This window comes from Cardiocondyla obscurior, linkage group LG03 (genome assembly GCF_019399895.1).
Source record: "Cardiocondyla obscurior isolate alpha-2009 linkage group LG03, Cobs3.1, whole genome shotgun sequence".
NCBI lineage: Eukaryota > Metazoa > Arthropoda > Insecta > Hymenoptera > Formicidae > Cardiocondyla > Cardiocondyla obscurior.
The window spans coordinates 2146511-2161379 of record NC_091866.1 but is presented as its reverse complement, the minus strand read 5'-3'; the positions used below and the strand labels follow the sequence as shown (position 1 = coordinate 2161379).

Genomic DNA, 14869 nt, shown 5'->3' with positions numbered 1-14869 from the left:
CGCTAGTTGAAAGAATTAGAATGATATGCGAGAATGGAACAAAACTCGCCAAACAATAAGCCTACTCTTTGCGAGCGTGTCCATTTCCGTTTTTTTTTTTTTTTATTTTATTGAAACTTTGGCCCTAACAAACAAATGTTATTTGTAAAAAACTTTGCGCCATTGACACGATAAAATAATGACAATGTAGTCATCTTGCTATCTGAGGTAAGATAAATAAGCATTTGGAATTTAGATAGAACACTTCATAGAAATATTTGATTTTAAAAAATATACGCGAGAAAAATTTCTATTTTGACGCATAGCTAGAGGTGTCGTAAGCGAAATTAATAAATTTGATAAATATAATAAAATTTATTCAGCGATGAAGGCCCGACGCTTATTGATCTTAGCGATTGATGATATATTTTCTATAAAATGAGAAATAATCAAATTAATCAAAGTTTTCACGTGTCGCCTTAGAAACATGCGTTTAAATATATTAACATAAAGTATTTTACATATATCAAATAAATTTATAATGAGACTTAACACTCGTCACGCTGTTTTACTAGCAGCTGTTAAATTTCTGTAAGCTGCATCGTGATTCTGTAAATTATACCGTTAAAAATTTTTTATTTTATTATTATATGCATAAGGCAAATGTAAACGCTAATACTATGAATGATTTCTCATTTACTACTGTCGCAACTACATAAATATATTACGTATACATTATACAGCAGTACGTAAGTCAGTTTTCATCGATCCATTTGTAGGAATTGTGCTGCGTATGAAGATTAGAAGCGCGAAGGAATTTTAGTGGAATATTTGTTAAAAATTATTCAGAGTCCCACACTATCCCGCTAGTTCGATAACGAGATGTTCGTGAATGCATTTCCCTCGTACAAAAAAAAAAAAACACTGAAAGTATGTTTTTTCGAAGATACAAAATGCAATTTTATAACCTAATAATAATAACGTTCCACGTGCAGCGAAAAATAAAATAACTATTGTAAAAATTAATATTTTACTTAATTATCGTTTTGAAGCTCTGTATTAATTTTATTATAATGTATCGTAAATGTAAAATTAGTTCCGAGTCTAGACGCGTTTACCACGAGTCATTTCTGCATTGTCAACCGCACGTAAGTCAGCTCTCGCTGCTTATCTTTAAGGAAGGGGCTGCTTCGTATATTATACTCGTATGTTATACTTCGAAGATAATAAAAACTAATTATTATATTTTAATTATATTATTGTATAAGAGGGATGTTAAATTAAATTATATTTTTATGTTTCTTTCAAATATATATCGCAAAAATTAATGTAATAAAATTGAGTTTCATAAATAGATTTATATTTTAACGCATCCGTTCGATTGAGAAAAAAAATTTATAAGGCACTTACCTGATCTCAGATATTTGCAGATTGCCTCGAAAACAATTGCTAGAAAGTTTAACGTATGCAAAAAGTCGGGAGAGATTCATGCACGATCGCAAATGTGCTGATGATGGATCTGGCATGCCCTTACCTCTCCGTCCGATACAGATTTTAAGGGAATTACCTCGTGAAGAAAGAAGCAGGGGATCGAAGGTTGAGAAAATTGTGCGTTTATTAGTGAAGACGACGTTCGAGCAATCTCACCGCTTAATTTCATCGACGATGCCGACGCGAGGCCTCCGGAAGTCGCGTTGAGGTCCTAAATGAACAGCCCTGCTAAAGACAGAAGAGGAGAGAGCGAAGGGGCCCGGGTGTCTCCGGAGAAGACATTTAACTTCTATATCACAAAATTTCTATATCACATACTTCTTACGACTTGCTTGCAGAAGTTGCAGCAAAGAGAAAAATCAGTGAAACAAGGTGGTCTGCCGTAACAACAAATATAATGATAAGAACAGTCGCATGATAGCTGCAATAATAATTCCTTTATAACGATACAATGTAATAACGAAGGTGATAATAATAATATATTGCATTTACACGTCTCGAAGGGACTTTTACGCCTACTTATATCGTTGTCGCTCTATCCTCTCCTTTCTTGATCGTATCGCGCGATTCTTGCCGCCCACGGTTTTCTTTTTTTCTTTATTTTATCACGGCGTCAATAATAGAATTAAGATCGACTAGGATCTCCGCTGGACACCGCGGCTTCTTCGCGTTTTTTTCGGTCGCGGCGAACGGGCTGCCCTCGCGTCGCACAAAGTATCGAAGATTAAAAAGACTCGCGCACCACTCTCTCACATTCTCTCCCTTACGATTATTCTCGCACGCTCGCATTCGGCACCTATGTGGAACATAGCACATATTTTTCTGTATATTTATATATATATTTTCTTCTCTCTTTATATTTATATATATATATAATATACATATATATATTTATATATATATATATTTATATTTTAATATTTATATATCATTATTCCTCTTCGTTCATTATACCTATCTATATATTATCTACAGGGCAGTAGCCAAACGCTGACTGACTGTGCGAGTGTTGTCGCTTGTGCTATCCGCTCGCGACGATACCGACGACTTCGATTTTGACTAGAGAGACGCGCGCGCTCGCGTTATCGTCCCGCGCCACCCGGCTGACCCTCGGGGAAGGCCGCGCGCGTCTTTTGCTTTACGTCTTATGCATAATGGTTCGCATGTCTACCTACATCGCGACGTGCAATACCGATCTATAGTCGCGAGTGGTAATCGCGCGGGCGCGCCGCGATGCGCTCCAGCTTCCCGTCGCTCGTCTTGGTCGTTTCATTGCGCGGCGAGGGTGACGTCGTCCGTCGATGCGTTTCAGCGAATTTCCTGAGAGTATATTGTTTCGGAAAGGGAAAAACGAAATACGTACGTGAGTAATACGAGCTTTTTTTTTTTTTTTTTCTTTTCTTTTTTTTTTTTTTTTTTTTTCTTTTTGAGCCTGCAGGACCCCGTGTCCTCTCTTCCCGATCGCGGCGCAGGGATTCGGTCCCGTGACGCGAGATAGGACGAGGTGCCAAGCGTGGCGGTGGCGGGTCTACATCTGACACTCGTTTCGCGTGATTTGCGTCCAACGCGAAGTGCGAACGTTAGGGAAACTTTCCTCGTGGATATACTTTACATTAAACCGGGCTATCAATCTTCGCGTTTCAATATTAGTCGTGCCTCAAACTACCTCGTCGCGACACCGCGAGACGACTCTCTGCGGCGTTTGCGTTACTTGTCACTGTCAAACGCAGTGTGCTATGCACCGTTTGAGATCTCAGATGTAAACGCGCTACAGGGATCGTCCGTGTGAACGCTTCCAAAAGCGGAGGGATAAGCCCGAGGGTGAAGTGGATCGTTCGAGTCGAAGCGCATCGCGGCCGAAAGGAAATTTTGATAGCGAGCGGACGCCGCGGCGCGAGATTATGGTTTTTTTTCGGGGGTCTGTGCACCGCTTGTGCACGTCGACGACGCTCGGGCGTTTCTTGTCGCGTCTTCCTTCTTTATTTTATTTTTTATTTTAATCTATTCCATACTTAGATTTATGAATTAGCGGTAAAAGATTGCGTCCGCACCGCAACGCCTCGCCGCTTTTCGTCGAGTGTCGCTTTCGTTAAACCTTTCTCTCACTCTCTCTCTCTTTCTCTCTCTCTTTGTCTCTCTCCGCGGTATCTACTGTTTTACTGCTGTTATCAGTGCATCTCAACGACTATAGTTCAATTTCGATGCGACAGCCTCGACTTTTCGCGCGAGTTCGAGGGACACTTGGTATCTTTTTTTTTTTTTTTTTTTGTTTCCTCTCATATTTAGGCCTTTTTATCCACGATTGCATGTTTCCGCGTGACAATGACTAGATCTACACGAGCGTACGCGTCAGCGTGGGTACGTGTGTGCGCGTGTATCCGTATGCGTATAATTGTGGTACCGTGCGTGTGTCGCGTAAGTCGTGTGTGCGTGTGATTCGTGTCGGCGCAGGGTGTCGTCTATCTTTTTGGCGGTCGTCAAAAGTTGGTTGGCTCACGACGCACGTTCGATCTTTGGTGTATTCTCGCTGGCAGTAGCTCAATATTCACCATGGAGATGACGCGAAAGTGGCGAAGATCCCTGTCCATCGGTGTAACCCGTAAAAAATTCGCGAGAGCGAACGAATCGAGATATTAGTTGCCAAAGATTTCCTTTCTCTCTCCTTTTCTCTTTCTCGACACTCTCCTCGTTTATATATATATATATATATATATATATATATATATATATATTTTTTTTTTTTTATTTATTTCTTTTTTTTATTTTTTTAATTTTTTTTTGGTTTTTTCTTTTTCGAACAAACACGCACGATTTCGGAACTCCGTCTTCCCCGAGGAGAAAAACTCGCGAACTACCGGCGATTATAGAAAAGTGCGCGCGATAAAAAATGCATTATGATACGTTACCCTGAAGTTACAGCGGGCTGTGTGACGATGTTGACTCGGTTCTTTCCCCCCTCATCCCCCCCCCCATTCGTGGAAGATAAACGTCGCGGAAACGAGAGAGAGATGCAAAGAGAAAGAGAAAAGCAGGAGAGAAGAGAGAGAAAAAGAGCAGAAATAAACGGAGAGGAGAGAAGGGAGGGAAACAGAGAGAAGAGAAGAGAGAGAAGAGAGAAAACAGTAAGTTCGATCTTGAGCAGATTAAACCTATATTCACGAGGACACGCGACATTCTCGACGAATCTCTGTCACGCGCGTTAATCTTAAGATCACAAAGGACACAATCGCGATAAAATACGTTCGGGATCAATTGCGTCCTGATAGCGGGTCAAGTGTCCATTATTTCGCGACAGCTCGACTCGCGAATCCGCGGAGTTTCGATCGAGCAGACGTGACTAGAAATATGTGACGATCATCATCTTCAACACCAAAACGCGTCAGCTAATTACAGTAATGTATTATATTGTGAGCATCTCGTTTTGTCGAACGTGCTGGACCTAGAAGTCGAACGGCCGGGCCCTTTCAGTCTGCTTGACCTGCGGCAAATTGAGTTAGAATCGTGTCGTTCACACATTTTTTTTTTTTTTTTTTTTTTCGCTTTTTACACGCGCGAATTTCGCGAGGTAAAACGATAGCAAGACACCGTTTGCGTTTACCGTCGACGCTTGCTAAGAGTTAGAGGATCCTTGGACTACTCGCAATGGTTCGTGAAAGACATAAGGTATACGTGATTCAAGTCGAATTCGCTTTTAAGCCGAGAAGAGCGAAAGAGAAAGGAGAGGCGAGCCCGAGTCGGTCCCCTGTTCGAGCTTGCGGGTTACAAGTACGACGAGAGTGAGACTGCCGGGCTCGGTGATCGATGGACACGGGAGGATCGATGGTGTTCGCATTGATGCCCCGCCATCCCCGTGCGATCGCGCGACCTTTCCTCCGGCTACGATCCGCCGTCCCGCGTGCATCCGCACCGAACTCCTTGGAAAGTGGAGCGCCGCGACTTATGACCTACGCGACCGACCGCGATCGCGATTTTTGTCGCACGTTCAGTCCGGTCGTTATCATCATCATAATCATTAACGTCTTCGGTAGTCGTAATGGCTCGCGTGCAATGGCGAACGCGATTACATGGCCCCGTTGCGCCTTCGCGTGGAAGAGCGAATCACTGAACAAGCTCCCGGCTTCCGCGCGAGCAATCTGACGCGAGGCCAGAAAGCCCGTCGTCCACCCGAGGGGATGGGGGATTCCCTCTTGCGAGGGATCTCTCTCTGCCTCCCGTCAGCCATGTCCGCTCGGGCGACTTTCTCCTCGGCTTCGACGGAGGGTGTTGCGAGCCCCCGTCGAACCGCTCCGGCCGATCGTGACTTTGATAAAGATGCTTGGTTTTTTTTTTTAACGATCTTGGTCCGCGTCTCCGACGTCCCTGGACCGTCACGATCACGATTACGTTGCCCCCCGTTTGCTCTTCGCCTTCCCGCTGTGCTCCTGCCCGCTGCTCGGACTGGGCGGACCGCTGCTCGTCACTCTTGCCATCCTCCGGTAAAGCTCGCTGTTAACGAATCGCGGATACGAGTCCCGATGCATGAGGGTGTAGATCTGCAGCTGCGCTTCGTCAAAGGTATGCGGCGTAGGCTCCACCATGTTGCGATTCACGATTTCCCGCACTCGCGAGTCCAGGCTCACCTACGAACACAAACGACAGGGACGATTAGTTTAAAAAAACTTTGCGTTATTTTCTATCTGTAAAATAATGTACAATACATTTCTAAAATAAATAGGCCGCTGATATGTAAGCCCTTTGATCAATTTTTGCGACCATCTTTCTGGATCGCAAAAACGGCCGGTCGCCGATATATTCGAAGCTGGTGACAATAACGAAAAAAAAAAGCTTTCCGAGAATTATAGGCCGTAGCACGTTGCGCGAGGTACCTTCGGCATCTTTTTTTTTTTTTACGTTATCTCGTAAAATTATCTGAGCGATTGCAATAATGCACGGAATTGTACCGTGCATTGTACAATTTGCTGTAACGTTCGAATGGAAAAAGCAGGTTCGTGCATTCGCCCCGTTTGGGTGAATAAGTCGTTAAAGCGGTTACTAGGTCACCAGGTCAGTCGGTTAATAAGGAAGAAATCAGTCACGCGCATTCGCAGCTTTTGTGAAACGAAACTCTGCATCGCGAAAGTACGTCCCTCTTCAAACTGTATTTCGCTGCCCAGTTTCTCTTTTTTTTTTTCTTTCCTTTTTAATTCCCGCGCACATTCGATTTTCCCGATAAAACGGCGTAATTAGGTGGCACATGCGATAACACCTATCGATTCCACCGTCGGTGATTCTAACCCTTCTGGAAGCAAAGGAATTATTTTGCGCTGTGAAATTTGCAAACGCCTGTAATGCATCGCACGGGCTATTCAAAGTAGCCAGATACCGATCACCCGACGCTGCGCATGATGCGATTATTTTAATAACTACATAGACGGTTACGTTGGAGACTGCTTACATATTTCTAGGGATTGATAGTATCTCGACTTCGATCGCATGCACTAATAGCAGAGCGTATTTTTCCCGGGGAATAAAAACCATTTCTTTTTTCGCGTCAATATCGCGTACCTCCAAGCGCTGCGTAAAATATTTATAACTACACTTCGTTATCAAAATGTAATATGCTATTTTCTATTTCACTATGAGCGAAGTTTTATTAAAACTATGATGATTGCGCGGAAAAGCAAGCGATAACAAACCGAGTTGATCAATTAAAAAAAAAAAGAAAGAAAGAAAAAAAAACAGGGGCGAATACATCTTGAAAAAAAAATAACTAACTGTTGCCGATAGTGTAAATTAATATAAAAATACTCGTTTATAATATTGTTCATTCTCCAAGTGTTCTAATCGACTCACTTCTTTTGGCGAAAGTATAGATATGTAATCCTCGTAAATGAAGCGCGCTTTCTCCTCGATCGTCTCGGGATTGCTCTCTCTCTTGAGCTGCTCGCAAGCGAGCCAGAAGGCGATGTTCTCCTCGCTGTACTCGCTCACGAGGAACTCCCTGAAGAGCTTGCGACCAGCGGCGCTCTTCATCAGTTTGTCGAAGGACGAGCCCCAGGCCCGGACCTCTTCCAAGCTGCACCGCTCGAGGCCGCCGTCGAGGCCGTCGAGGCCGTCGAGACCGTTGCCCGCACCTGCACCCGCGAAGTCGGTGACGCTGATGCCGCTGCCGTGTTCGCCGCCGACCCCTGCGTTGCCCTTCTTCTTTCCCTGATCGCCCGCGCCGCCGGTACCCGTCGAATTGTTGCCGACCGCCGCCAAACTGTGACGACAGCGCACGTTAGAATCACGCCGGGAACCCCTCGCTTATTGTTAATAACGTGAGAGTAATTTGAAATAGTGAGAGCGGAAGAATGCGGGCGCGAAAGTAATGGCAGGCGGCGGGGAATGAATATCAAACTCGGTGACCTCGGGAAATAAGGAGATATATAATACGAGACCGGCCAAGGGAAGGAATGCAACTCCCGGCGAATGTGCAATGAGGAATGATAATGAATAGGCTGGCGATCGAAATAGTTAATTTAATCGGGAGCGAGATGCGAAGTGACGCGAGGATTCCGGGCGGCATCGAATCGCGATGGGAAATATTAGTCGCGTCGATGGCGGGCGTAAAACCGGGTCATTGGGAGGCCGATTCTTTGTGCCTGATTACGCCGGCTGTGTACTACGGGGCTTTTTTCAAGAAATGCGACTGCGTCTCGGATGAACTCTTTCGCGTCGATGCCGGCCCAGAAAGAGTACAATCCGCGGAGATGGCTCGCGCAGGGAGGACGGCGTGGTATGTGCATAACCCCGTTTTTCTGCGTGCCGTAACGTGCATTACGATAGGATCGTCATCGGCATAACAAACAAGCATTAACGCATGCAGTCCGTGGCCTGCTTACCATTTATTCCTACTTGCGGCATGAAACACAGAAAGGCAATATGTAGGCACGTCTGCATGGCAATAAATGGATCACACGCGGGAGTTTAGAGACAATGGACCGATATCGTTTCAATGGCAAGAGGTTCGGTAGATGAAGTAAGCGCGAAAATAGCCGCGCGATAACGATAATAGCGCGCGCCGCTCGTTTTCATCTGTATCTTACGCGGGTGATTACAATGAGAACTCCGCGCGCTGACTTTTCCGTAACTCGCTATCGCGCGATTCGGGGATCCATTCTTTGTGCCCGTCAACAATTTGTCCATTGTCGCATAAATCGAGTATCGTTTATCATTTAATAAAACGTTTCATACATTGGTGCGATCAATGTAAACGTTATACTATAACAAAAAAAAAATTAATAATAATAAAAAAAACTATTTTGTTAGCGTACATAAATTAAATTTTAAAAATCTAACAAACAGCAAAAATATTTTGTTTAGTTAAAGAAAAAAAAGTTATAAAAATTTCTCAGGTAAAAAAGCGATTATTAAAAAAATGTTAAACAAGTGTTATGAAGATGGAACAAGGTGCCGTTGATTTTTCAATCAATCGGCAATTTTCCCCGGATTGATCGCATCGATGTATGATACGCGATCAGATAAGATCGATAGTACCACGAGCAACTGCAGCAACAGCACCAGCACAGGCAACAGTTGTCCTTCTTCGATCGGCCCGTGAATCCGGCCGTCTGGCGTTGCTGTTGCTGCGACTGCTGCTGCGACGCGGGCGCCTGTTGCTGCTGCTGCGACTGCTGCTGCGATTGCTGCTGAGACGACTGTTGCGGATTACTGTGCTGCATCGTGGACCCCGAAGCCTGGCCCTGGTTCTGGGCACGGAGGCGACAACCACCGGTTACACCTTCGCCGCCGGTTCCGTGACTAACGCCGATCCCCATTGCGGTAGCACCAAGTCCACTCGACATCTGGAAGCGACATCCGCCCTCTGAATTCGCGCAACACGTGCGAACGGGCTTGTCCCGCCGCCAAGAATAACCCTACTAAATTCGTGGTTTCCGGAACACAATGGATCACTTGTCGATCTCCGCGATTTGTTTGCGCGAAGTAGGACCTGACGTTACGAAATCCTTTCGGGAACACGCCCTCGAATGTGGATTGATAACGACGAGACTCTCTACGCTACGTTAACGGCATCGCCGCGAAATCATATTTATTGCGAGGATAATTATAAAAACGATTCAGAAAGATTTTCAGAGCACGAGATTTCGTATTACACGTCGGGACGAGATTTTATTTGAGAGCTGCGATTATACGAGGCAGAGCTGCGCTCGTTAAGTTCCCATTTAAACGGTTCATAAATAAATCTTAAGGAAAGAATAGTATCTGCGTCTGTGCGATGAAGTTCGGTTTTATTGAAAATAAGCTGGTTGCACGATAATTGACACATAAGCACTCAAAAAGCAACCAATTAGTTCGGATATGATTGTCGTACGCTCAGCTGCACGTATCGATTGGCTTGTATTTTCAGCGCGGCCCGGCGATATCGAAGTGAGAGATGTAGCCGGAGATTTATTATTCTTCCGTTCGCTGTTCCGTTCGAGGTCTCCGGTATTTAAAATTCATGATAGCCAGACGGCTGAGCTGACCGATATTGGATTCCCGGAGAAAGTCTAAGGAGAGGATTAAACTCTTAATGCCATATTTAAGAACGCGATCTCAATTCGAAATCGGTATTTCCGATCGCTCCTTAATAAGTTTCGACATCTCTCAATTTCCGTTCGCGGCACGTCCGAGGTTTGGAGAAACGAGCCCGATAATCCGGTTTTTTTTTCCTGCCTCTTTTTAAACTTGCAGCGATAAAAAGAAAAATATAAAAAAAATTGTGAACGAGAGAGACCGTCGAGAGCTCGTATTGAAGAAAATCAACCGCGCGTCACTAAGAGTTCTTCCCTGTATTTTTTAATATTCGAAAGAGAAATGTTTGAATAAACGGAGAAAAGTCGGAGGATATAAATTTATTACGGCGTCTAAGCCTCGAGAAAGAGATTCGGGCGCGACTCGACCGCTTTCTTTCGTAACGCAGCGGAGATTCGCGGAACGAAGTTTGGGGCGTGCGCCTGTACACGATGCACGTAAACCGCGTGCGGCCCTTTTATTTTTACACCGCGCCGTATATCGATGACCCGTTCTCCGTGCGGCCTCGCGCGATAACGACTACATCGGACAGTCGCTTATAGGGGATGTGGGCAGCGGTTGATAAACAGCGAGCGTAAAGTATACACGTGTATCCGCGAGTAAACGTGGTGGTGCATACGAATGAGCCGTGCGAGGAGAAGAAAGAGCGAGGCGGTGCAACCGGGGACGGGAAATCGAACGAGATCGACAATCGGGGTCGCTTATACCGCGATAATGTAAATCGGACGCGAATCCACACGAGCGCCGGTGATTTAGAGCTACCGGGAAATGGAAACCGGAAGTCGAAGCGCGCAAAAACCGGCTGGCGCATCGCGGTTTATGCACCTTTCGATAGGCATTACGAGAGATTCGCGGTTTAAAGAGTACGGCGAGAAATGTAAAAAAAAACGCGTCAAGTACGCTGAAATTATTTTCAAGCCACGTACCTGCGAGACTAAATCATTAATTTTTTTTAATTTTAAGATATATAATTACCTAAAAATTATTAATAAATTATTTCTAATGGAAATAAGGAGCGAGTTATTTATTGATTCCTATCGATTGCTTAATTATTAGGTTGTTTGCAGAGAAGTGAATTTTAGCGCGAGCCAGGATCGACAGCTCTCGGGGACGAATTTGAATGTCGATTCTTTCTCATTACGCGTTCGGCCGCAAACACTGTCATTGCGTTTAAAACGGTTCTGAAACGGTGATAGTGTTTACGCATAGCTGCGTCAACATGTCAATGGCCCAATGGTATGTCGGCTTAACGTAGCACGCAATCGCGAAGCACGTGCGACCCCCGTTTCCCTCCACGCGAGCTTCGCCCGATAATCCCGTGAATTTATTTCGATCGGGGCGAGCGTATGCGCATATCCATATAAATGAAATTTGTTATGCCCGTACGTGAGCGTTGAACGAACGGCTGCAGGTATTTCGCGCGAGATTTTCAGCCAGCCATAATAGAGTCCCTTTCCGTTCACCGTTATTGCACCACGCTATTTCGGAACTAATTTGCAATAATCCAATTCTATATTGAGATAATTTAAGCACGGTCGAATGCAATTGGTTTTCAATATTCAATCTGGCTGCCTTGTTTACGTGCGCGTTACCGAATTAAAAAAAAGGCCTCATGAGCTTGAAAAATTAGATCGTCAATTGCGTCAGGGATGCGCGTAGAATATTTACCGTCGCGGCTACGGAGATCTCGCGTATCGCGGAAACGAAATTGCTCGTCGGAGATTCGCAAGGGCCATTGTGCACCACCACGGCAGCGAGTCGAGCTGGCTTACGGCGAAGATCAGCGCGACTCCATTACTATTCCGTGCTGAGTCTTGTGCCCTTCTCAAGGGACGGGGTGTGAGGGGAAACGCGTAGTCGCGATTAACGCTTTGGCCCTTACCTCTATCATGTTCCATGCGTCCGAAAGCGAGCCCAGCTCGCTTTCCGCGTCCTCGGGAACGAACTAATCGGCGCGTGACCGGCGCGACGCCGAGATGCGAGGGCGCGGGTGCGGGCACGGCCGCGGACGCACCGTGCCCGCGTACGCGAGTGTCCCTTCCGATACGCGATCGTTCCTTTAGCCCGGTCCTCCCGCGGTGCCGCCTCGCCGGGCCTCGCCCGAAGCCCGCATGCTCCCAGCGCGCATCAGTGCCCTTTGGCCGAAAGCGCGTAACAGCCCAGCGCGCACGAACCCTTCACGCGGACGGACACATAGGTACGCGCACCACCAAAAGCGGCCAACCGCCGTGTAGGTTCCTCGCCTCGCGATCGGGCGAGGCGCTACTACGTCGACGGTGATGGCGACGTCGCGCGACGACACTGAACAACGGCGGACTCCAACGTGAAGCGGAGGGTTACGTCGTCGACGTCGCGCATGATATTTCATCCATTTCCCGCCTTCTTCCGCTTCCTGCCGCTACCGATTGTCCGTCGCCTTTCCCTCGATGATGCTCCTCGTTAATGCCACCCGCGCCACGATACCATTCCACCACTGTCACCCTCTCGCGGCGCCCTCCACCCTTCCTCTTAACGGGACAGCCGCGCGCGCGGATCGACTGGTCGGTCGGACGAGAGGTAGGAGAGAACAGGGGGGAAAAAGAAAGAGAGAGAAAGAGAGAAAGAGAGAGAGACAGAGAGAAAGGCAGGCGTGAATGCGCGGATGCGAGGACCCACGGCGGAAAGGAGCAGGAAGTAGAGATCCCTCCGATGCCGATGGCGTTTACTCTCGGGGATGAACGCAATATGATCGGAACGTATGCGTCTCGGGCTCCGCCGCGAAACGGTCAACCAACCGTGTCCGAATCTTTGAACTTTATGACGACGGCAAGAACGTCGCACGCGATCGGCTCGTCACATTTCTCGATTACGCGGTTTTAAAGGTGCGGCTGCGTCGCGCCGTGCCACGCTCTCGAGCCAGCGCTGACTTCACGTCGACATATCTTTTTCTCCTTTCGTGATTGACCCGGGGTGGACGCGCGCACGACGCAGCGATTTTCGCTCTTCGTGCCGCGCGCTTGACGGAATTATAAATAGGCTCTCGCGCGCCTGTCGGAAGATGTTGCGAGGTGCTGGCAAATCTTAAATGTCTTCGCCGCTGGCTCGAACCGTCGCTGATGCTGACGCCTGTATTCTTGATGTTGTTGATCGCGCTGACAGGCGCCCGTGTCGCGTATTTCGCGCGCGAGCGCAAAAGAAGGCGCGAGGTGGAGAATAGGAGACGAAGATGAAGGAGAATAGAGAATGTCGGCGTGTTTGGTCAGGAATCAGAAAGAGCGTTGAAAGTAAGAGCGTGAAATATTGGTAAGACAGACAGGAAAGAGAGAGAACAAGAGAACAAGAGAGAGAGAGAGAGAGAGAGAGAGAGAGAGAGAGAGAGAGAGAGAGAGAGAGAGAGAGAGAGAGAGAGAGAGAGAGAGAGAGGGAAAGTGAAGCGGAGTCGATGCGCCGGTTATTGATTTGCAGCAGTCGAGACCAAAGGGAGAGACGAAGACCCGCGCGTTGTTACGCCGGCAAAGTAGACTGCTGAAGACTATCTCGGAGCTCGTTTCTCGTTGCTTGACCGCTCGGTATCCCGTCGGAAGACTTCCGGCTCAAGCGTTACGTCCACGGAGCCGGTCGCGCGGATTACCTTCTCGGGAAGATTCGTTTCGGGAAGATGTTCGGATTTATCGGTAGTAATCGCGGAGGCTGGCGGGCCTCCCCCGTGCAATTTTAACGTGCATCGTGCTGCCGGTTTTTTTTTTTTTTGTTTCAACGCACACCGACGTTCCGTAGATCTTCGTTTCGGGAACGCATCAGCTGCCGTCAATTAATGTGACGGAACAGAAACGACGTGTAGAGAGAATCCGACGCGAGAGCCAGCCCCGATTAAAACGGCTCTCGGATGATAGGACTCGTAAGAGAGAGAGGCACGCCCAGGGTAGGTTGTCATCGGTGCTTGAATCGCGATCAGTCGACGCAATTCTCCCTCGCTTTGAGTGTTCGGAACACTATCACCGTTGCGTCCGCGTGTTGTATCTTATCTTTATCTTTCTCGGTCTCTCTCTCTCTCTCTCTCTCTCTCTCTTTCTCTCTCTCTCTCTCTCTCTAGCTCTTTTTCACTGCGCGATGCGACGTTTGAAGACGTGTCCGGTATTGTTACGCGACCTTTTCTCGCGGCCTTCTCCTACGCGCGAAGAATCGCCCGTTCTCGCGCCACTTTTACGTACGTCTTCTATCGTTATTCCGGCCGGGCCAACGCGGGCAACGATCGGGAAAGCCACCGGAAAGCTTTAAAGCCCCGCGACCCGCGAGGAGCTGTCGTCCGGAGTTCGGCCAATATGGCGGTTACACGCGCTCATACGGTGCCTTGGCCACCACTGTCCGCCAGTCTCGCGGACGATTCCAGCGACGCCGACGCGAAGCGCCGCGACGCGAAGCTACCCGACGCGGACGCTTTTCCGCAGACCGACGCCGACGCCGACGCCGACGCCAACGCCGTTACCATCGCAGAACGCCGACGCCAACGCGATGCTCGAAGCCATCGGCCGATGCACGAGCGCCGCGAACGCGGCGACGGTGCTCGTGCTTCGTGATTCTAACGTGCGAATGACCCGTTGATCGCAGAGACAAGGCGCCGTCACGACGAGCGATCGCGCGACCGGTCGCGACGACGGAAATCCGCGTGCATGCGATTTCAGGGTGGAGAACAGGGGATCAAAGATAGAGCCAGATACTGCGAGAGCGCGGGACCGGTCGGAAATGTTACAGACGCTGGAAGATCCCTCAAATGATAACGTCTGGCGACAACACCCGTGACGGAATAGTCAATACCCGGGGGACAAATTAATTGTCGTGCTTTTCGAATGCAAGCTTTAGCGGC

General features: G+C 47.6%; 1 protein-coding gene across 1 annotated transcript; it reads right to left on the bottom strand.

Annotated features, from left to right (window-relative positions):
• Positions 1–1569: 1569 nt before the first annotated feature.
• On the bottom strand, positions 1570–14371 carry Dhit (Double hit). Its single transcript, XM_070675400.1, has 5 exons — positions 11909–14371; positions 8989–9296; positions 8334–8345; positions 7303–7711; positions 1570–6089 (listed from the first exon to the last, which is right to left on the bottom strand). The coding sequence occupies exons 1-5, from the start codon at positions 11915–11917 to the stop codon at positions 5850–5852; spliced, it is 978 nt and encodes a 325-aa protein (XP_070531501.1). The 5' UTR covers positions 11918–14371; the 3' UTR covers positions 1570–5849.
• Positions 14372–14869: the final 498 nt, after the last annotated feature.